At 50.4% G+C, this 23,293-nt stretch overlaps 1 protein-coding gene across 2 annotated transcripts in view; it reads right to left on the bottom strand.

The window, feature by feature from the left end:
* Positions 1-6,065, bottom strand: part of pdha1b (pyruvate dehydrogenase E1 subunit alpha 1b) — a 48,871-nt gene extending 42,806 nt beyond the window's left edge. Inside the window, exon 1 of one of the 2 annotated variants that reach the window (XM_072584829.1) lies at positions 5,896-6,065. In XM_072584829.1, the coding sequence (XP_072440930.1) occupies positions 5,896-5,946 (51 nt within the window). In that variant the 5' untranslated portion in view covers positions 5,947-6,065. Of the gene's footprint in view, positions 1-5,779 lie in introns of both variants that reach the window. The other variant, XM_072584830.1, reaches the window with a different exon arrangement.
* Positions 6,066-23,293: the final 17,228 nt, after the last annotated feature.

Here is a 23,293-nt window from a genome sequence, read left to right as displayed (position 1 = left end):
GGGGGGAGGGGGAGCGTGGGGGGGGAGGGGGAGCGTGGGGGGGGAGGGGGAGCGTGTGGGGGGGGAGGGGGAGCGTGGGGGGGGAGGGGGAGCGTGGGGGGGGAGGGGGAGCGTGGGGGGGGAGGGGGAGCGTGGGGGAGGGAGGGGGAGCGTGGGGGAGGGGAGGGGGAGCGTGGGGGAGGGAGGGGGAGCGTGGGGGAGGGAGGGGGAGCGTGGGGGGAGGGAGGGGGAGCGTGGGGGAGGGAGGGGGAGCGTGGGGGAGGGAGGGGGAGCGTGGGGGAGGGAGGGGGGAGCGTGGGGGAGGGGAGGGGGAGCGTGGGGGAGGGAGGGGGAGCGTGGGGGGAGGGAGGGGGAGCGTGGGGGGGGGAGGGGGAGCGTGGGGGGGGAGAGGGGGAGCGTGGGGGGGGAGGGGGAGCGTGGGGGGGGAGAGGGGGAGCGTGGGGGGGGAGAGGGGGAGCGTGGGGGGGAGAGGGGGAGCGTGGGGGGGGAGAGGGGGAGCGTGGGGGGGGAGAGGGGGAGCGTGGGGGGGGAGAGGGGGAGCGTGGGGGGGAGAGGGGGAGCGTGGGGGGGGAGAGGGGGAGCGTGGGGGGGGAGAGGGGGAGCGTGGGGGGGGAGAGGGGGAGCGTGGGGGGGGGAGAGGGGGAGTGTGGGGGGGAGGGGGAGTGTGGGGGGGGAGAGGGGGAGTGTGGGGGGGGGAGGGGGAGTGTCGGGGGGGGGAGGGGGAGTGTCGGGGGGGGAGGGGGAGTGTCGGGGGGGGAGGGGGAGTGTCGGGGGGGGGAGGGGGAGTGTCGGGGGGGGGAGGGGGAGTGTCGGGGGGGGAGGGGGGAGTGTCGGGGGGGGAGGGGGAGTGTCGGGGGGGGAGGGGGGAGTGTCGGGGGGGGGAGGGGGAGTGTCGGGGGGGGAGGGGGAGTGTCGGGGGGGGAGGGGGAGTGTCGGGGGGGGAGGGGGAGTGTCGGGGGGGGAGGGGAGTGTCGGGGGGGGGAGGGGGAGTGTCGGGGGGGGAGGGGGAGTGTCGGGGGGGGAGGGGGAGTGTCGGGGGGGGAGGGGGAGTGTCGGGGGGGGAGGGGGGAGTGTCGGGGGGGGAGGGGGAGTGTCGGGGGGGGAGGGGGAGTGTCGGGGGGGGAGGGGGAGTGTCGGGGGGGGAGGGGGGAGTGTCGGGGGGGGAGGGGGAGTGTCGGGGGGGGGGGGAGTGTCGGGGGGGAGGGGGAGTGTCGGGGGGGGAGGGGGAGTGTCGGGGGGGGAGGGGGAGTGTCGGGGGGGGAGGGGGAGTGTCGGGGGGGGAGGGGGAGTGTCGGGGGGGGGAGGGGGGAGTGTCGGGGGGGGGAGGGGGAGTGTCGGGGGGGGAGGGGGAGTGTCGGGGGGGGGAGGGGGGAGTGTCGGGGGGGGAGGGGGAGTGTCGGGGGGGGAGGGGGGAGTGTCGGGGGGGGAGGGGGAGTGTCGGGGGGGGAGGGGGAGTGTCGGGGGGGGAGGGGGAGTGTCGGGGGGGGAGGGGGAGTGTCGGGGGGGGGAGGGGGAGTGTCGGGGGGGGAGGGGGAGTGTCGGGGGGGGAGGGGGAGTGTCGGGGGGGGGAGGGGGGAGTGTCGGGGGGGGAGGGGGAGTGTCGGGGGGGGGAGGGGGAGTGTCGGGGGGGGAGGGGGAGTGTCGGGGGGGGGGAGGGGGGGGAGTGTCGGGGGGGGAGGGGGAGTGTCGGGGGGGGAGGGGGAGTGTCGGGGGGGGGAGGGGGGAGTGTCGGGGGGGGAGGGGGAGTGTCGGGGGGGGAGGGGGAGTGTCGGGGGGGGAGGGGGAGTGTCGGGGGGGGGAGGGGAGTGTCGGGGGGGGAGGGGGAGTGTCGGGGGGGGAGGGGGGAGTGTCGGGGGGGGGAGGGGGGAGTGTCGGGGGGGGAGGGGGAGTGTCGGGGGGGGAGGGGGAGTGTCGGGGGGGGGAGGGGGAGTGTCGGGGGGGGGAGGGGGGAGTGTCGGGGGGGGAGGGGGAGTGTCGGGGGGGGAGGGGGAGTGTCGGGGGGGGGAGGGGGAGTGTCGGGGGGGGAGGGGGAGTGTCGGGGGGGGGGAGGGGGAGTGTCGGGGGGGGGAGGGGGAGTGTCGGGGGGGGGAGGGGGAGTGTCGGGGGGGAGGGGGGAGTGTCGGGGGGGGGAGGGGGGAGTGTCGGGGGGGGGAGGGGGAGTGTCGGGGGGGGGAGGGGGAGTGTCGGGGGGGGGGAGGGGGGAGTGTCGGGGGGGGGAGGGGGGAGTGTCGGGGGGGGGGGGGGGGGGGGGGAGTGTGGGGGGGGAGGGGGGTGTGGGTGGGAGAGGGGGGGGGGGGGAGAGGGGTGTGCGTGGGGGGGGGGAGAGGGGGAGCGTGGGGGGGGGGGGGAGGGGGAGCGTGGGGGGGGGGGAGGGGGAGCGTGGGGGGGGGGGGAGGGGGAGCGTGGGGGGGGGGGGGGAGGGGGGAGCGTGGGGGGGGGGAGGGGGAGCGTGGGGGGGGGGAGGGGGAGGGGTCGGGGGGGAGGGGGAGTGTCGGGGGGGGGAGGGGGAGGGTCGGGGGGGGGGGGGGGGGGGGGGGGGGGGGGGGGGGGGGGGGGGGGGGGGGGGGGGGGGGGGGGGAGGGGGGGGGGGGGGGGGGGGGGGGGGGGGGGGGGGGGAGTGTCGGGGGGGAGGGGGAGTGTCGGGGGGGAGGGGGAGTGTCGGGGGGGAGGGGGAGTGTCGGGGGGGGAGGGGGAGGAGTGGAGTGTGGGTGGGAGAGGGGGGATGGGGAGAGGGTGTGCGTGGGGGGGGAGAGGGTGTGCGTGGGGGGGGGGGGGGAGGGTGTGCGTGGGGGGGGGGGGGGAGGGTGTGCGTGGGGGGGGGGGAGGGTGTGCGTGGGGGGGGGGAGGGGGAGTGTCGGGGGGGGAGGGGGAGTGTCGGGGGGGGAGGGGGAGTGTCGGGGGGGGAGGGGGGGAGTGTGGGGGGGAGGGGGGTGTGGGTGGGAGAGGGGGGATGGGGAGAGGGTGTGCGTGGGGGGGGGAGAGGGTGTGCGTGGGGGGGGGAGAGGGGGAGCGTGGGGGGGGGGGGGAGGGGGAGCGTGGGGGGGGGGAGGGGGAGCGTGGGGGGGGGGAGGGGGAGCGTGGGGGGGGGGGAGGGGGAGCGTGGGGGGGGGAGGGGGAGTGTCGGGGGGGAGGGGGAGTGTCGGGGGGGAGGGGGAGTGTCGGGGGGGGGGGGAGTGTGGGGGGGAGGGGGGTGTGGGTGGGAGAGGGGGGATGGGGAGAGGGTGTGCGTGGGGGGGGAGAGGGTGTGTGTGGGGGGGGGGAGGGTGTGCGTGGGGGGGGGGGGGGGAGGGTGTGCGTGGGGGGGGGAGGGTGTGCGTGGGGGGGGGGAGGGGGAGCGTGGGGGGGGGAGGGGGAGCGTGGGGGGGGGAGGGGGAGCGTGGGGGGGGGAGGGGGAGCGTGGGGGGGGGAGGGGGAGCGTGGGGGGGGGAGGGGGAGCGTGGGGGGGGAGGGGGAGCGTGGGGGGGGAGGGGGAGCGTGGGGGGGGAGGGGGAGCGTGGGGGGGGAGGGGGAGCGTGGGGGGGGAGGGGGAGCGTGGGGGGGGAGGGGGAGCGTGGGGGGGGAGGGGGAGCGTGGGGGAGGGAGGGGGAGCGTGGGGGGGGGAGGGGGAGCGTGGGGGGGGGAGGGGGAGCGTGGGGGGGGAGGGGGAGCGTGGGGGGGGAGGGGGAGCGTGGGGGGGGAGGGGGAGCGTGGGGGGGGAGGGGAAGCGGGGGGGGAGAGGGGGAGTGTGGGGGGGGAGAGGGGGAGTGTGGGGGGGAGAGGGGGAGTGTGGGGGGGAGAGGGGGAGTGTGGGGGGGGAGAGGGGGAGTGTGGGGGGGGAGAGGGGGAGTGTGGGGGGGAGAGGGGGAGTGTGGGGGGGAGAGGGGGAGTGTGGGGGGGAGAGGGGGAGTGTGGGGGGGGAGAGGGGGAGTGTGGGGGGGGAGAGGGGGAGTGTGGGGGGGGAGAGGGGGAGTGTGGGGGGGGGGAGAGGGGGAGTGTGGGGGGGGGAGAGGGGGAGTGTGGGGGGGGAGAGGGGGAGTGTGGGGGGGAGAGGGGGAGTGTGGGGGGGAGAGGGGGAGTGTGGGGGGGAGAGGGGGAGTGTGGGGGGGAGAGGGGGGGGAGGGCGAGTGTGGGGGGGGGGGGGGGGGGGAGTGTGGGGGGGGAGAGGGGGAGTGTGGGGGGGGAGAGGGGGAGTGTGGGGGGGGAGAGGGGGAGTGTGGGGGGGAGAGGGGGAGTGTGGGGGGGGAGAGGGGGAGTGTGGGGGGGGAGAGGGGGAGTGTGGGGGGGAGAGGGGGAGTGTGGGGGGGAGAGGGGGAGTGTGGGGGGGAGAGGGGGGGAGGGCGAGTGTGGGGGGGGGGGGGGGGGGAGGGGGGGGGGGGGGGGGAGTGTGGGGGGGGAGAGGGGGGGGGAGAGGGGGAGTGTGGGGGGGGAGAGGGGGAGTGTGGGGGGGGAGAGGGGGAGTGTGGGGGGGGAGAGGGGGAGTGTGGGGGGGAGAGGGGGAGTGTGGGGGGGGAGAGGGGGAGTGTGGGGGGGGGAGAGGGGGAGTGTGGGGGGGGAGAGGGGGAGTGGGGGGGGGAGAGGGGGAGTGGGGGGGGGGGAGAGGGGGAGTGGGGGGGGGGGAGAGGGGGAGTGGGGGGGGGGAGAGGGGGAGTGGGGGGGGGAGAGGGGGAGTGGGGGGGGGGGGAGAGGGGGAGTGGGGGGGGGAGAGGGGGAGTGGGGGGGGGGAGAGGGGGAGTGGGGGGGGGGGAGAGGGGGAGTGGGGGGGGGGAGAGGGGGAGTGGGGGGGGGGGAGAGGGGGAGTGGGGGGGGGGAGAGGGGGAGTGGGGGGGGGGAGAGGGGGAGTGTGGGGGGGGGAGAGGGGGAGTGTGGGGGGGGAGAGGGGGAGTGTGGGGGGGGGAGAGGGGGAGTGTGGGGGGGGAGAGGGGGAGTGTGGGGGGGGAGAGGGGGAGTGTGGGGGGGGAGAGGGGGAGTGTGGGGGGGGAGAGGGGGAGTGTGGGGGGGGAGAGGGGGAGTGTGGGGGGGGAGGGAGAGGGGGAGTGTGGGGGGGGAGGGAGAGGGGGAGTGTGGGGGGGGAGAGGGGGAGTGTGGGGGGGGAGGGAGAGGGGGAGTGTGGGGGGGGAGGGAGAGGGGGAGTGTGGGGGGGGGAGGGAGAGGCGGAGTGTGGGGGGGGAGAGGGGAGAGGGGGAGTGTGGGGGGGGGGTTAGGGGGAGTGTGGGGGGGGGAGAGGGGGAGTGTGGGGGGGGGAGAGGGGGAGTGTGGGGGGGGAGAGGGGGAGTGGGGGGGGGAGAGGGGGAGTGGGGGGGGGGGAGAGGGGGAGTGGGGGGGGGGAGAGGGGGGAGTGGGGGGGGGGGAGAGGGGGAGTGGGGGGGGGGGAGAGGGGGAGTGGGGGGGGGAGAGGGGGAGTGTGGGGGGGGAGAGGGGGAGTGTGTGGGGAGAGAGGGGGAGTGTGGGGGGGAGGGGGAGTGTGGGGGAAGTGTTGGGGGGCTGTGGCAAAGTAACAAACTGAGCAAGAAAATTTGTTGAGAAGTGAGCGGGGGCAACACTCGGCGACTCCGGCAGAAAAACCTTCAGACGGACGGGGGGCAATAAGTGCCCGATGGCGGGGGAGCTCAGGGTTTCCTGTCACACAAGATCAACCCCTCTCCCCGTGTGTTTGTTCCTCCGGCAGAGGCCTCGCTCGCGCCCAAATCCTGGGCCTGTTGCATCGCGCGAGGCATCGAAACCCGGGGGAACCGTGGAGCAGGACAGCTCCCCCCAACCCCGGTCTCGGCCTCGCCCTCTCCCTCTGTCTGTCTGCCGTGACCTTGACGCCTAGCCGTCGCCCGCAGCAGGGTCCTTTCTTCTTCCCTCCCTCTCGCTCGCTCGCTCCAGGGGCCGGGGCCTGGGCCTGGGCCTGTTTCCCCCGCCCCCGGGACTCACGGTGTTCCTGGCCCGGATCAGGTTGCCCAAAAGCCGCAGCATCTTGGTCATTCCCGCAGGAAGCGACTGGGCTGATGACCGACCGGCCGCTGTTCCGGAGTGATGTTTGTGGGTGGGGGGAGGGGGAAGAACCGAACGGCCACAAAGCGGGTGGCCGACTGGCTGCTGCTCCGGCGTGAAGGGGAGGAGGTCCAATCGGAGTCACCGCTCCACATTGGGGCGGCTCCCACCTTCCGCCGGTTGCTGCTTCAAAATGAGAGTGCAGGAGACTTTGGAAAGGACACTGCTATCGTTGCTGTATTAGAAATTACCGTCACTTGGTGTGTGTGGCATTATTCACATGTAAAGAGAGGAAATACTTCCCACTCTCCCCAAGAGGAAACTTCTGGCTGCACTGGACTCAGCACAACTTTATAGCTGCACTTTCATTTAAGAGTATCATGCCATTCGCAAAGTTGTAAATCTTTACAAATTGTTAATTATGGTGTAAACTGTACCTTGTTTCGATGAGGTCTATCGTTCAAATATGTTCAAATTGGTTTTACAATCTTTCTTTTGACCATCAGTTACCAATGCTTATCACTAGAGTAATCATTGATTAATTTTGTAGGGGTTGGCCTGGACAAGATGGGCTAAATGGTCCCCTCTGTGTTGTATCATTTTTATGATTCCACAGTTCTATGGTTAGAAAATCTTCAAATATTTCCCTCATATTGACAACTTCAGCACAACAAGTATTTTCAATCAAATAAATTACTGTATCAAACAGTAGTGGCTTAGCATTTGGAAGTAGCATGCTATGCACCTTCATAAAAATTATTGTTTAATTTACTGGTTGGGTCAGCATTTATTGTCCACCTTTAATTGACCTTGAAAAGAACTATTTTTCGAACTACTCTCTTTGGGGTATAGAAGTACAAACACACTACTTTAGGAAGAGATTTTTTATCTCATCTTGATGGAATACAGATTTAGTTCCAAATCAGGATGCTGTGTGTCTTGGAGAGGGTCATATAGATGATAGTGGTCTACTGCTCTAGTCCTTTTAGGTGTTAGAGATCAAGGGTTTGGTGATCTTGAAGGGGCTTTGATGAATTGCTATGATCTATCTTATAGATAGTGTGCGCAGCTACCACTGTGCATCAGTGGTGAATGCAATGTATGATTGAGGTAGTCGATGCTAATCAGTCAGGTTGCTGTGTCCTGGATGATATCCAAATTCTTAAATGTTGTTGGAACTGCACTCGTCCAGGCAAATGAGGAGTTTTCCATCACGCTCCTGACTTATGTAGGCCAATGCTCAAACCCACTCAGCATTTCTGTTAGAGATTGTATTATTTAATATTGTGTTGTATTAATCACTTTGAATCATTTAACTGTTCTTTTTCTTTCACATTCATAAATGGAAGCTGGTTATGAGGAATCCAGTGTGATGAGTTTGTCTCAATATGATGGAATGGAACATTAAAGAAGAAATTGAACACCGTCTCGACTATGTTGTGAGTTTGAGATCAAGAAGGCAGTTTGGGAAGATAGTGGTCAAGACAAGAAATTTTCCATAAAGTCTGGACATTATTTTTCAAACTATTGTTGGAGCTGTGACTCACTATTTCTGTGGCCGTAATGATAAGAGAGTTGGAGATATCACACAGCACAGTCACCTTGAAAAGAAGTGAGAGAACAGATATCTGGTGGTGACATTGAACGAGGACAGGGATGTCCAAAAGGAGATGAAAAAACAGGCATACAATCATCTCAAAGAAAAGGTGTTTATAAAAAAGACTTTAAGAGTAACTCACGGCTGCAAACAGGTGAAGCAGTTAGGTCTCCTGCTCCAAGGAATGCCTGGAGACCATAACTAGATTGACCATCGAGACAAACGTCATAGCTCTTAGATGCAACTTGTGACATTGTGTGTACTGTTGCTGAGCAGTTTAATACATATTAACCACATTAATTGGAACTGTATCCAAGTTTTTGTGTGCTATTGAAACCTGGACTAGAAGCTTCAGCCAAATAAAGAAATCCAACACTTGTAGCTGGTGGACAGACAGAAGTGAGTTAGTCACTGCAAAATTCCTAACCTAATTAATTTATATTAATCCAAATATATAATCCAATGAAACAAAATTGCAAATCCAACTGGTGTCAGTTTTAACTGGTGACACATACTGAAAAGAATGTCTTTCACTTGTTTCAGACATATGACATGATCAAGACACAGCATGCAAGCTGAGTATTACCAGTGGTTAGCACTGTTGCGTTACAGCACCATGGATCTGTGTTCGATTCCAACCTCGGGCGACTGTCTGTGTGGGTTTCCTCTGGGTGCTCCAGTATCCTCCCACAGTAAGATGTGCAGGTTAGGTGAATTGGCAGTGCTAATTTGTCTGCAGTGTTCAGGGATGTGTAGGTTAGGTGTATTAGTCAGGGGAAATGTAGAGTAATAGGGTAGGAGAATGGGTGTGGGTGGGATATTGTTCACAGGGTCTGTGTGGACTTGTTGGGCCAAATAGCCTGTTTCCACACTGTAGGGATTCTATGATAACATGCTTGTGCTCATCAAAGGAAAATCAATTGTGAAACATTGCAATGCAGCCTGACCATTTAACACCCTATTTGTTTTTATAAAAAATAAACTGTTGCTGTTCATAAGTGTAATGTTTCTAGCCATTATTCCACACAACATAATAACATACTTTTCTAAATTCAATGTTTTGTATTTTAGGATTTTTCATAGAACTGTTATTTCCCCCTTCAGTCGTCTTGTGGCCAAGCCAACTGGAATGATGGAGACACTAATAAAATCATTGATGCCTACTGGATCTGGTATCAAATGTTGCAAATAGTTCTGACTTAATCATGGACAATGGTGACTTCATTTAGAAAATAATCATAAAATGATGTAATATAACCAGCATGCAAGGCTATGGGCCAAATGGTAGGAAATGGGATTAGACTAAACAGATTCATGAGGACCATTGTGGACATTATGGACCAAGGGGCCTCTTACTCTATGAATCCATTTTGTTTAAAAGCTACTTGAAAAAAGAATAAAGGCTCAACATTGAATAGATATCATCGTGTTTATGATATGTCCATAATACACTTACAACATGTGTTTGTGTAGTCTAAGAACACAGTAATTCTTCACAGATAATACAAAATTTGACAATGACCTACGCAATTGTGATAAGAGAACAATGACCAAAAGCTTATTCAAAGAAATAGGTATTAAGGAGTATCTTAAAAGAGGTAAGAGTAGTAGAAAAGCTTTTTAATAATCAAATATTTTGTTATTGGTGAAAAACAGTCAGTGATTATTGTGCTTGTGTCTGTAGTCCACAAATGGTTTTCAGCCATTTTAGGGAATGCATCTTGATGATTTCAAGAATGTGAGAAATGGTGATGTAAAATGGAAATCAGAGACTACACTTAATACTGTTCTGAAAGGGCATCAGGACCCAGGAACAACCTTGCAATGATGCCACAGAGCTGTACATCATTGAACATAAATAGAACAATGTGAGTGGAATTAGAACCCATACTGAATTGCACTGTCTGGAAGAACACCACAAGACTACAGCAGTTTAGACTAGAAGATTGACAGGAGTCCATGAAGTAGATAGATTAGTTTCTACTTAGTGAAATTATAAATCAGAGCCTGGTTAATCCATGTTTACCAAGTACAGCAGCATAGAGTCATACAGCACAGAAACAGACTCTTTGGTCCAACTGATCCATGCCGATCAGGTTTCATCGAGCATCGCACATTACAGCGCAGAAGAGGCCCTTCCGCCCTCGATGTTGTACCAAGCTGTGAAATTAACTTGATGTCCATCTAACCTACCCTGTTTCATTATTATCCATTTGTATGTTCAATGCCTATTTAAATTCCCTTAATGTCGACCAGTCTACTACTGTTGCAGGCAGGCCGTTCCACGCCCCTGCTACTCTGAGTAAAGATACTACCCCGATATCTGTCCTAAATCCATCACTCCTTAATTCAAAGCTATGTCTCCTCGTGTTAGCCTTCACCAACTGAGGAAAAAGGTTCATATTATCTAACCCTTTGATTATCTTATACATCTTGATTAAGTCACATTTCAACCTTCTTCTCTCCAATGAAAACAGCCTCAGTTCCCTCAGCCTTTCTTCGTAAGACCTTCCCTCCATACCAGGCAACATCCTTGTAAATCTCTGAACCCTTTCCAAAGCTTCCACATCCTTCCTATAATGCGGTGACCAGAACTGCACGCAAGCTAAAGCCCATGGCTCCGAAACTCAATCCCCCTACCAATAAACGCCAACACACCATATGGCTTCTTAACAACCCTATCAATCTGGGTGGCAACTTTCAGGGATTTATGCACCTGGACACTAAGATCTCTCTGTTCATCTGCACTGCCAGGAATTTTACCATTAGCCCAGTACTCTGCATTCCTGTTACTTCTTCCGAAGTGAACTACCTCACATCTTTCCACATTAAACTCCATTTGCTACTTCTCAGCCCAGTTCTGCATCTTATCTCTGTCCCTCTGTAACCCACAACATCCTTCAGCACTATCCACAACTCTGCCTATCTTAATGTCATCTGAAAATTTACCAACCCATCCTCCTACACCTACATCCAGATCATGTATAAAAATGACAGCAGTGGCCCCAAAACAGATCCTTGTGGCATACCACTGGTAACTGAGCTCCAGGATGAATATTTCCCATCAACCAGCACCCTCTGTCTTTAAGCAAGCCAATTTCTGATCATGATTTGGAGATGCCGGTGTTGGACTGGGGTGTACAAAGTTAAAAATCGCACAACACCAGGTTATAGTGCAACAGGTTTAATTGGAAGCACACTAGCTTTCGGAGCGATGCTCCTTCATCAGGTGATAGTGGAGGGCTCGATCGTAACACAGAATTTATAGCAAAAATTTACAGTGTGATGTAACTGAAATTATATATTGAAAAATTGATTAAAAAATTGATTTTTAAAAAGTTGCATTCTCAGGATAGCTGTTAACAATGGTGATAGCTAGACAATATGTTGAAGGTGTTGGCCCCCTGTGTTCTCTGTCTATGCCATGATGCTTAGATTGATTCTAATCCAAAAACCAAGCAAAGGCTATGACAACGGATGAATGGGCACCGCACAACAATCAACAGGTTCCCTCCCAGTTGGGGAACACTTCAGTGGTCCAGGACATTCAGCCTAGGACCTTCGGATGACCATCCTCCAAAGTGGACTTCGGGACAGGCAGCAGAGAAAAGTGGCTGAGCAGAGGCTTATAGCTAAGTTCGGAACCCATAGGGAGGGCCTCAACTGGGACCTTGGGTTCATGTCACATTACAGGTGACCACCATTGCAATATACACACACACAGACACTCCTACACTCAGACACACTCTCACATACACACAGACACACATACACACAGATGCACATGCAGACACCCACACACACCCTTACAGACACACACACTCCCACACTCACACATGCACCCCCTCACAGACTTAAGACACTCTGCACTCACTACACACACACACATATGCTTTCTCACACTCACAACCCCCAACCCAGACAGACGAACACAGGGGCCAACACCTTCATCATATTGTCTAGCTATCACCATTGTTAACAGCTAACCCAAGAATGCAACCTTTTTTAAAAAAAGGTTTTGTGATTTACACATGAAAGAAGTGAAACTACCACTGTATTCTAACAGATGAAAGGCTTAACAGACAATCAATTTTTCAATGTATAATTTCAGTTACATCACACTGTAAATGTTTGCTATAAATTCTGTGTTATGATTGAGCCCTCCACTATCACCTGATGAAGGAGCGTCGCTCTGAAAGCTAGTGTGCTTCCAATTAAACCTGTTGGACTATAACCTGGTGTTGTGTGATTTTTAACAATTTCTGATCCAAATCGTTAAATCACCTTCAATCCCGAACCTCCATATTTCCTGAATTAACCTAGTCCCATTTACCTGCGTTTGGCCCATATCCCTCAAAACGTTTCCACTTCATGTACTGTCCAAATGTCTTTTAAATGTTGTAATTGTACCTAGACATAACAATTCCTCTGGCAGTTCATTTCACATACGGACCACCCTCTGTGTGAAAAGGCTGCCTGTCAGGTCCTTTTCAAATCTTTCTCTGAGCACCTTAAAAATATATCATCTGATTTTGAACTCCCCAACCATAGGGAAAAGGACCTTTGCTATTTACCTTATCTATGCCCCTCATGAAATTTATAAATCTTGATAAGGTCACTGCCCTCAACCTCCCATGCTCCAGTGCAAGAAGTCCCAGCCTCTCCAGCTTATCCCTGTAACTCAAACCCTCCAGTATTCATATATAATGAACTATGTTATTTTCAAGTCTGAGCCTGAACAGAGTTGTTGACTTTACCTTTGCCTCAACCAGTCTATTGTTATGAAGTTAAAGGTGTGTACTGTACTTTTAAGAGAGAGTGAAGACTGTTATGGCAGTAAGAGTTTGCAGGCAAATGTCATTGACTGACTAGCAGTCTCAGAGTGTACTGGAAAATTGAAAATATTTAACATATGGCTGTAAACTAGATACCTCAGTTGTTTTGATCACCATTTGAATTTAACCAATTAATTTAAATTCTGTGCCAGGATACTAAAACCCAATCGAATTTGAATTTTACTGTTTTGACATCATTGTAACAATGAGACGATCCAATGTTTGGGGTATAAAAGTAGCCGGCAATTTAAGAGTTAGCCAGAGAGAGAGTGACAAACTGCCATCTAGAGCAAGACTGCCAGTCAAAACACACTCTATCAAAGGTACCTTTTTCATATGAAACATCTTTGCAGCAAGAGATTGAAGACAACCCAGGGAGATCAGCAGCTGAAAGAAGACAGATGCTGATGATGACAGCCGCTGCCTGGTTTCGAAAATTAAGTTAATGTAATTTTAATACGAGCTTTTATTGGATCAGTATATTGTTATAAAGTTGGAGGTAGATAACAAACCTTTCAGAGAAAGGAGGCTTAGAGTTATAAGTATTTGCTGTTTAATGTTCACTTCTAGCGTTAAAGAATAAATTGATGTTTTTTTTCTTTAAATAGTGGAACTTGGGAGTTCTTTGTCACTCATATTTTAACAGATTATAGGGTGAGGTGAGCATTTCTGGGTGTTTGGTTTAATTAGCAGAGGGGTTCATCGCCATGTTTGTAACACTATTATGAACTCAAACTGGCATTGTAGCATCTAACCCAACAATAAAAACAAACTTGGCAGCTACCCTTATCCAGATAGTAATCCTTGAGAATGAAAGGCTTATTTATGAGCATGGTTGTAGTTTTGAACTGTTATGGGTGATATTCCACATTCCTGTTCACTGCCTTGTACTTCTACAATCAGCCTACCTGTAAAGCTGTCAAAAGGTGACTAGCAGCTTCCCCCAAAAACTGAAATCTCAGTAACAGCCAGGTAAGTAGAGTTATTGATACTGAACTTGACAATGGATGTGCGGCATCACCATTGATGACACTTCTCTCCGTTGTTTTTTTCAAAACTATGCATTAGGCGATTGTGAAATGTTTGAAAGCTGGAGTTTTATTTTTGATGGGGCTCTGCAGAAAATGTTGATTTATGTTGTTTGTATGGCATGATTTTGAGACGTTGGAGTTACCACGCGTAAAATCCTGTAAATCTAGATTTAAAATATTGGCAATATTTCCACTTTCTTTTGAACAATTTCACACATCATGGATGAGAATATTAGTTATGGGGTTTAAAATACCTGCTCATCTGACAGTCAGGCCACTGCCAGCTGGGTAGTTAATAGTCTGTTTGCCAATTGGTGTAGTATTGTATAATGGATCAGATCAAACTCCCTCGAGACCCGGGTTCAATTCCCGCCTCAGGCGACTGACTGTGTGGAGTTTGCACATTCTCCCCGTGTCTGCGTGGGTTTCCTCCGGGTGCTCCGGTTTCCTCCCACAGTCCAAAGATGTGCAGGTTCAGGTGAATTGGCCATGCTAAATTGCCCGTAGTGTTAGGTAAGGGGTAGATGTAGGGGTACGGGTGGGTTGCGCTTCGGCGGGGCAGTGTGGACTTGTTGGGCCGAAGGGCCTGTTTCCACACTGTAAGTAATCTAATCTAATCAAAATGTATTAAGAAGATAGGCTTAGACTCTAACTTTTTCTCATATTAAAGATAAGTCTAAAGTTTTGTGTTTCAGATGCAATTCAATTGGTCAAACTACCAGGCCTGAAACAAAACACACTTTATTCATATACTATAATTAAAATTCAAGCAAAATAAGAAGAAAAGAATTGGCTTAACTGTAACTCTATTGCAATGCTTAACAAAATAATATATTACTACTATTTAATTGTTTGAATATCACATAACATCCCATAAATACACCCTTGGTAAAATAGATTCTCTCACATGCAATTCAAGCAGCAGGAAGTGAACCCCAGCTTTTAGCTGTAATAGAGAGAGGAATAAGAGCTTACACATCCAGCTCAATACCCCAGCAACTCCTACTGAAGGTTAAAATGGAAATAAAATCCTGGTTCTGTGGTAGTTGGAGCCCACTCATTCAGGCTGTTTTCTTTGTTTACATTGGAGAATACTGCTCGGCGTGTCTGTCTCAGCATTTCTCTGTTAGTGTGGAGCACGAGATTGCTGGAGACAGATAAACAAATGCATGTTAAAACTTGTATTAATTGCTGAGAAATCAATGTCCCCAAGACATGATGAAAGCAGCCCTCAAAGTCATAGAGCTCTCCTATATCTGCAGAAAGACCCTGGGGACCCAGGGCAGTTAACGCTAATCCAGTTGGAATTTTAAATCTGAGTTGGATATAGATTTGATTCCCTCCAGTGTGGAAACAGGCCCTTCGGCCCAACAAGTCCACACCGACCCTCCAATGAGTAACCCAGACACATTCCCCTCTGACTAATGCACCTAACACTATGGGCAATTTAGCATGGCCAATTCACCTGACCTGCACATCTTTGGACTGTGGGAGGAAACTGGAGCACCCAGAGGAAACCCATGCAGACACAGGGAGAACTCCACACATACAGTCACCTGAGGCTGAAATCGAATCTGGGTCCCTGGCACTGTGAGGCAACAGTGCTAGTCACTGAGCTACTGTGCTGCCCCAACTGTTTTGTTAAGCAACAGTATGAAGGGATATAGGCCAACGGCAGGTATGTGCAGGTAGGTCACGGATCAGCCATGATCTCACTGAATGATGGAATAGGCTTGAGGGGCTGAATGTCCTCCTCCTATGCACTTAAAGACTGGGGGTTGCCCTGTCACATTTTTGTAATTTTTGATAATTTTCTTCACTGAACTGTTATGAAATTGAGTTTCATTTAGTAATTGTGTTCAAAGTGAATGTGCACATGGTTTGCCAGAAAATCCAGAATTATAAAATGTATATTGTACACCTCCATCATAAAACAAATTAAGAGCCGAAATAGACCACTCTATTTGAGCCCGTTCCACCGTTAAGTAAGATCACGACTGCTCTGTTTGTAGTTCAAATGCCACATTCCCATCTCCCCCACTAACCTTTTGTTCCTTTGTCTCACAAGAACTCTATCAACTATGATCTTGAAAATATTTAATGACCTTATCTACACTGCCTTCTGAGGCAGAAAATTCCAACCTTACACAATCACTGAAGAGAAAACAAATCTTCTCGCCTTCGTCCAAAAAGAGTATGGATTTGAGAAAGGGAAATCATATTTAGACAATGAATTTGAATTATTTGATGGAGTAACAAGTATAATGGATAATTTTGAAACTACCTCTGAACTCACCCACAAGAGGAAACTATTCAGGCTCTTTAAAAAAATAGCGAAGAACTGTGGATTATGGAAATCCGAAACAAAAACGGAAATTGCTGGAGAATCTCAGCAGGCCTGGCAACATTTGTGGATAGAGAAAGCAGAGTGAACATTTATGGTCCACTGACTCTTCTTCAGAACTGAGTACTGAAGGGCAGCTCTGAAGTAGGGTCACCGGACCCAAAATGTTAACTCTACTTTCCCCCTCCACAGATGCTGCCAGACCTGCTGAGATTCTCCAGCAATTTCTGTTTTAGATTCTTACTTTTTTGTTCAATTCATCTTACAATAAACACAACTTAGAGTCATAGAGATGAACAGTATGGAAACAGACCCTTTGGTCCAACCCATCCATGGCGACCAGATATCCAAATCCAATCTCGTCCCAGTTGTAGGCATCCGGCCTGTATCCCTCCAAACCCTTCCTATTCGTATACCCTTCCAAATGCCTTTTAAATGTTGCAATTGTATCAGCCTCCAGCACTTCCTCTGGCAGCTTATTCTATACACGCACCACCCTCTGTGTGAAACATTTGCCCCTTAGGCTTCTTTTATATCTTTCCCCTCTCACCCTAAACCTATGCCTTCTAAGTTCTCAACTCCTCCACCCCAGGGAAAAAACATTGTCTATCTATCCTATCCATGCCCCTCATAATTTTGTAAACCTCTAAAAGGTCACCCCTCAGCCTCTGACACTCCAGGGAAAACAACCCCAACCTGTTCAGCTTCTCCTTATAGCTCAAATCCTCCAACCCTGGCAACATCCTTGTAAATCTTTTCTGAACCCTGTCAAGTTTCACAACATCTTTCCGATAGGAAGGAGACCAGAATTGCATGCAATATTTAAGCAGTGGTCTAACCAATGTCCTGCACAGCCGCAACGTGATCTCCCAACTCCTGTACTCAATACTCTGACCAATAAAGGAAAGCATACCAAACGCTTTCTTCACTGTCTTATCTATCCGCGACTCCACTTTCAAGGATCTATGAACCTGCACTCCAAGGTGTCTTTGTTCAGCAACACTCCCTACAACCTTACCATTAAGTGTATAAGTCCTGCTAAGATTTGCTTTCCCAAAATGCAACACCTCACATTTATCTGAATTAAACTCCATCTGCCACTTCTCAGCTCATTGGCCCACCTGATGAAGATCCCATTGTAATCTGAGGTAACCTTCTTCACTATCCACTACATCTCCAATTTTGGTGTCATCTGCAAATTTACTAACTATACCTCTTATACTCCCTTCCAAATCATTTATATAAATGATGAAAAATAGTGGACCCAGTGATCCTTGTGGCACTCCACTGGTCACACGCTTCCAGTCTGAAAAATGACCCTCGATCACCATCTTTGATCCAGTTCTGTATCCAAATGGCTAGTTCTACCTGTATTCTGTGAGATCTAACCTTGCTAAGCAGTCTCCCATGGGGAAACTTGTCAAACGCCTTACTGAAGTCCATATAGATCATGTCTACCGCTCTGCCCTCATCAATCCTTTGTTACTTCTTCAAAAAACTCAATCAAGTTTGTGAGACATGATTTCCCACACACAAAGCCATGATCACCATCTCTCGTCAGTCCTTGCCTTTGCAAATACATTAGCAACATAGGAGTCATTTAGATCCTTAGGCCTTTTCAATGAGATGTCGGACAGTAACCCATTGGTTTCCTTGATCATGTGCTCTTGTGACTCATGTAGTATTACATGTAGATCTCTCTATAACACTGAATTCTGAAGTTGGTCTCCATTTACATAATACTCTGCTTTATCATTCCTCAGGTCAAAGTGAACATTTCTCCATATTCTGCTCCATCTCCCTGATTTTTGCCCAATCATCCAACCTGTCTGTATCATCTGCAAACTCCTTAAAACTTCTTCACAACATACTTTCCCACTGATTTTAGTGTTATTTGCAAATTTAACCACTGTGCCTTTGCTCCCATTAACTGAGGTTAATGTGAATCTTTAAAAATTGAGGCCCAGTAAAGCGCAAAGTAGAGGCTACGTTTCTCACATCATGCCAATAACATAAATACTTGTTTATGCATATTCGGTCTGCCAATTAATCTTCTATCCACATTACCTCTGATGTCATGAGCTTCAGGTTTTCGCCATGTAATTTTGAAATTTACGGTATTGAATGCCTTTTAGAAATCCAAACACAGCACTGGTACAAACTACCCTTTATCCACAGTACATGAGAGTCAAAGACTTCTAAGTAATTGTCTAAATATGATTTTCACAAAACCATACTGACTCTTCCAGAGTACTTTCCATTTTTAGGTAATCATTATAATCTCTTTAATAATCGATTCTAACAGCTTCCCTGTGACAGACGTCAAGCTCACTGATCTATTTATTTTCCTGTTTTCTACCTTCATCTCTTCTTGACTGGAAGGGTGACTTTTGCTATTTTCCAATCTGATGGAACCTTTCCAAAATTGTAAAAGCAACACAATGCATCTCCTACCTCATTTAAGACTGAAGGATCATAGAATCCCCACAGCGTGGAAACAGGCCATTTGGCCCAACAGGTCCATACCAACCCTCTGAAGAGTAACCCACCCCTCTACCCTATTCCCGGAACCCAGCATTTCTAGTGGCTAACACACCTAACCTACACATCCCAGAACACAGTGGGCAATCTATCATGGTCAGTCCACCAAACTTGCACATCTTTGAACTGTGGGAAGAAACTGAAGCTCCCACCTGAAATCCACACAGACATGCAAATTCCATACAAACAGTTGCCCAAGAGTGGAATTGAACCCAGGTCCCTGGTGCTGTGAGGCAGCAGTGCTAACCACTGAGCCACTGTACCACCCGTCAAGTCTATCTGCTGGAAGCTGCAAAACAACAGATTTGGAGGTATTTATACATGAAACACAGAAAGCTAGCATTCAGCTGCAGCAAGTTATCAGGAAGGCTAATGGAATGCTGGCCCTTATTTCAAGGGGGTTGGACTATAAGAGTAGGGAAGTTTCCCTGCAGTCGTACAGTGTGCTAGGGAGACCACAGCTCAAGTACTGAGAGCTGTTTCATTCCCCTATTTAAAGTAATATATAATTCATTTGGAGGCGTTTTGGAGAAGCATCATGAACATGATCCCTGGTGTGGAGGAATTGTCTTATGAGCAAAGGCGAAACAGGTTGGAACTGTATTCACTGGGGTTTAGAAGCATGAGAGGTGATCTCATTGCAAAATATAGGATTCTTAAGGGGTTTGACAGGGTAAGTGCTGAGAGGATGCTCCCCCCTCATGAGACAGTCTTGGACCACAGGGCATGGTCTCAGAAAAACAGGGCAACAATTTAAGGCTGAGATGAGAGGAATTTCTTTTCTCAGACGGTTGCGAGTCTTTGTCACTCCTTGTCGCAGAGAGCTTTGGAAGCAGAGTCCTTGTTTAGCATTCAGATAAATCAATTCTTGATCAGTTGGGGTAATAAAGGGTTACAGGGAAAGGGCAGGAAAGTCATAGGATCAGCCATGATCCTATAGAATAGCACAGCAGGCTTGAGGGGCCAAATAGCCTACTCCTGTTACTATTTCTTATGGCCGTATGGACCCAGAGACCTGATCTCTATCAGTTGAATCAATACTGCTTCCTTTGTGATTTCATTAGGTTCCTCTCTCCTTCCAAGCTCCTGATGTACAACCATTATTAGGAAGACAGAAGCAAAATATTTGTTAATTTCAGCCAACAACACTTTACTATCTACTGTGAACTTCACATTCTCACCCTTTGGGGAATCAACACTCAATTTATTTACTCATTTCCTTTAAACACCTCCAAAAACTCTTGCTATACTTTTTGACAATCCTAACCAACTTCCTTTCACACTCCAAGATCTTGGCCCTACTTGCACGTGTAGCCATTTTCTGCCATTCTTTATATTCTGACCGATCACCTCATCTGCCTCACACATTTTCTGAGTGAATGTTTTTCCTTAAGTTTGGTGCTTTTCCTAACTTCTTTAGTTAGCCACAGGTGATGAATCTTCCATTTAGAATTTCCTTTATAGGGGATACAAAGTTAAAAATTGCACAACACCAAATTACAGCCAACAGGTTTAATTGGAAGCACTAGCTTTGGGAGCATGCTCCCAAATCATGACTTGAGAGGGGAGTATATTTATTTTGACTCGAGTGAAATATCCCTTTAAAGGCCACGACTGAGAATCTCTATTGATCTATCCATCATCCATTATGTCGGTTCACTTCAGCTAGTTCAGCATTTTTCATGCCCACATAATTGTCCTTACTTAAGTTTAAAGCACTAGTCCCAGACTCAATCTTCTCCTATTAAAATTGCATGAAAAATTCAATTATGTTGTGTTCATTATTACCTAGAAGTGACTTTACTTATTTATTCATTCTAGAATGTGGGTGTTGATGGCTGGGCCAGCATTTCTTGCCATCCCTTAGTTTCTTGAGAAGGTGATGAACTGCTGCCTTGAACTGCAACTAATCTTGACTCTTGACACAATATCAAAACTAATGTAACCTCTCTCTGCTAAGTTCCAGAACATGCTGCTCTAAGTAACTATCACAAAGAAGATTTCTATGAATCATCATCCAGGTTATCACTGCCAATCTGATTTTCAGGTTTACGTGTGGATTAAAGCTATCAAAGGTTGTTACTGAAATGAAACCAGAAATTGCTGGAGAAATTCAGCAGATCGAGCAGCACCTCTAGGCAGAACACAGAGTCAATGTTTAAGGTCTTGTGACCCTTCATCCAGATGATTGCTGTCTATCTTTAACGAGCACTCAATATGTCTTCCTGCACGCTTTGTCCCACATTGTATTTACCGTGAAGGGGTCAGTAGACTACTGTCATTACTGACTTTGCTCCCCCAATATTCCCTATTCCCAAACTGAGGCTGCATTCTCATCAACTGAAGCATAGTCATCTCTAACTATTGCACAAATCATAATAAGAGTTCTATTTCTCCACCTTTACCTAGCTTCTTATTACTCTTGAATCTCAAATATCCCTCAGTATAGAGGACTGAATCCATGTCCTTTTACAGCTAATGTCTTCTAAAGAGTTATCAGGTTGTGCTTATTTTGATCAATGTGTACAATCAATTTATTTACTTTGTTATGAAAGCTACATTCAGATACAAAGCCTTCAATTTTATCTTTCTTTGGTCTCTTTGTAACATGTCATGTTGATCATTGGAGTATTCCTTGGCTATTTTCCTGTCATTCTCTAACCCTCATTTTCCATATTACTACTTTTCTCTCTACTCTTTGACTTACTACATCTTTCTACATTTGTTCCTTTGACCTCACCATTTAGATTATAATGCTCTCTACCTCCCAAGAACACTGGTCTCAGCATAATTCAGGCATAGACTCCCATTTCCCCCAGTACTGGTGGCACTGGCCAATGAACTGAAATCTACTTCTTCCATACCTATCTTTCAGCTACCTATTCATCCCTCTAATTTTATGTACCTGAGGCCATTTTGCCTGTGACTCAGACATTAAACCAGAGATTGTAACATTTGAAACTCTCCTTTTCAATTTAGTGCCTAGTTCCTCATATTGTCAATGCGGAACCACTTTCCTTGTTGAATTTATGTCATTGGTACCTGCATCGACCACAACCATTGTATCCTCCCCTCCCATTGCAATACCTTTCCACTCCTGAGCAGATATCCCAAGCCCAGACACAGGACAGGTGACACAGCTCTGGATTCTTGCTCATTGTTGTAGAGCGTGGTGTTAAAGCTCCTTGTGACACGATCACCTACTAGGACTAAATTCCCAGTTATTTCCCCAGTTGAACTGGCTTCATATACCATGGTGCCCTGATCAGTTTGCATATCCAATCTGAAGCCCCTTGCTTCATCCAAACAAGTCGAAAGAAATCAAAGAGTGTGGTACTGGAGAAGCACAGCAGGTCAGGCAGCATCCGAGGAACAGGAGAATCGACGTTTTGGGCATAAACCCTTCATCAGGAATGAGGCTTATGGGCCAACGGGGCTGAGAGATAAATGGAGGGAGGTGCGGCTGGGGGGAAAGGTAGTTACGAATGTGATGGGTAGATGAAGATGAGGGTGAAAATGATAGGTCAGAGAGGAGGGTGGAGCAGATCGGTAGGAAGGAAGACATGGACAAATAACATTCCTACCCTCTGGGTCCTGTTAACTGCATCGCTAAATGTCATACTCTTTTGCCTCTGATCACAGAACACCCTTTGCTGTGAGGTGTGATTGCCTCCTAGTACAAAGAATGCAACTTACCGCCACCCTAGTGCATTGCAGTGTCTGGAGTTCAGCTTCAAGCTCATAAATTCTGAACTGAAGCTGTTGAAATGTGAAAAACCTACTGAAGATTGGGTTTGTTCTAGATCACAATGGCATTCAGGAGATCCCACAAGCAGCAGACTTGACACATCGCCTGTACTTCCATCTTTAGTAATCTTAACAAAACTCAACAAAACCAAGTTTTCCAACACTTTCCATTACAGAGACTCAAATCCAGAGAAATCAATCCCTATCTCAACTCATGGTATCTCTTAAATGACACCTCACAGTTTCAAAGCTGACATTAAATTTTTATAAATCTTACAGCCTAAAGTTTGCTCCATTGAATGAATGCCTTTTGCTCGTGGCATTGAATGAATGGCCGGAGTTCTACTCTTTTAAGACATACCGTGCATTTCATTGATTCACGTAGTAAATGAGTTAAGTTTATTTGATTGAATCCATTAATACTGTTGGACCCGTTGACTCAATGATTGCAGTTTGATTCAATGATTGAATGAATGCAGTTGGTTTCATGAAATGAAAGTACTAAGCTCAAGACATTGAATAAACAAGAAAAGCTGTACTTATTCAATTAACAGAGCAGTCTGTTTCATTTAATGAATGCATGCAGATTGTATCTTTGAATGAACGCGTGCAGTTTCTTTCATTTAATGAATGGCAAAAGCTACACTCATTGGAATAGGACTTGCAGTGTTCCTCATCGAATGAATGTTTGCAGTTTGATTCATTAATTGCATGAATGCAGTTAAATTCACTCCGCAAATGAGTAAAGTTTGTACAAGTAAATCAATGAATTGCGTTTGTTTCTTTGAATCAATGATTGAAATATGAATCAATGAATGAAGGGATACAGTTTGTTTCATTGAATGAAAGCGTTAAGCTTGACACATTGGCTGAATGAGAGTCGTTCTACTCATTGAATTGACAAGTGCAGCCTCTTTCATTGATGTAACGTGTGCAGTTTCATTCACTAAATAAGCGTGTTAAGTTTGTTTCCTTGAAACATTGAATAATGTTTGATTCATTGAACCAATCATTAAAGTTTGATGCAAAGATTCAATGAATGCCGTCTGTTTCGTTGAATGAAAGCGTTAAGCTTCACACATTGACTGAATGAGAGTCGCTCTACTCATTTTATTGACAATTGCAGCCTCTTTCATTGAATGAACGTATGCAGATTGGTTCACTAAATAAGGAGATAGGTTTGTTCCATTGAAACAAGGAATAAGGTGTAATTCATTGAATCAAGTTTCGTAACTTGATTCAA

Source organism: Chiloscyllium punctatum, chromosome 15, assembly GCF_047496795.1.
Source record: "Chiloscyllium punctatum isolate Juve2018m chromosome 15, sChiPun1.3, whole genome shotgun sequence".
NCBI classification, from domain to species: Eukaryota; Metazoa; Chordata; class Chondrichthyes; order Orectolobiformes; family Hemiscylliidae; genus Chiloscyllium; species Chiloscyllium punctatum.
This window is presented reverse-complemented; position numbering and strand designations above follow the sequence as displayed.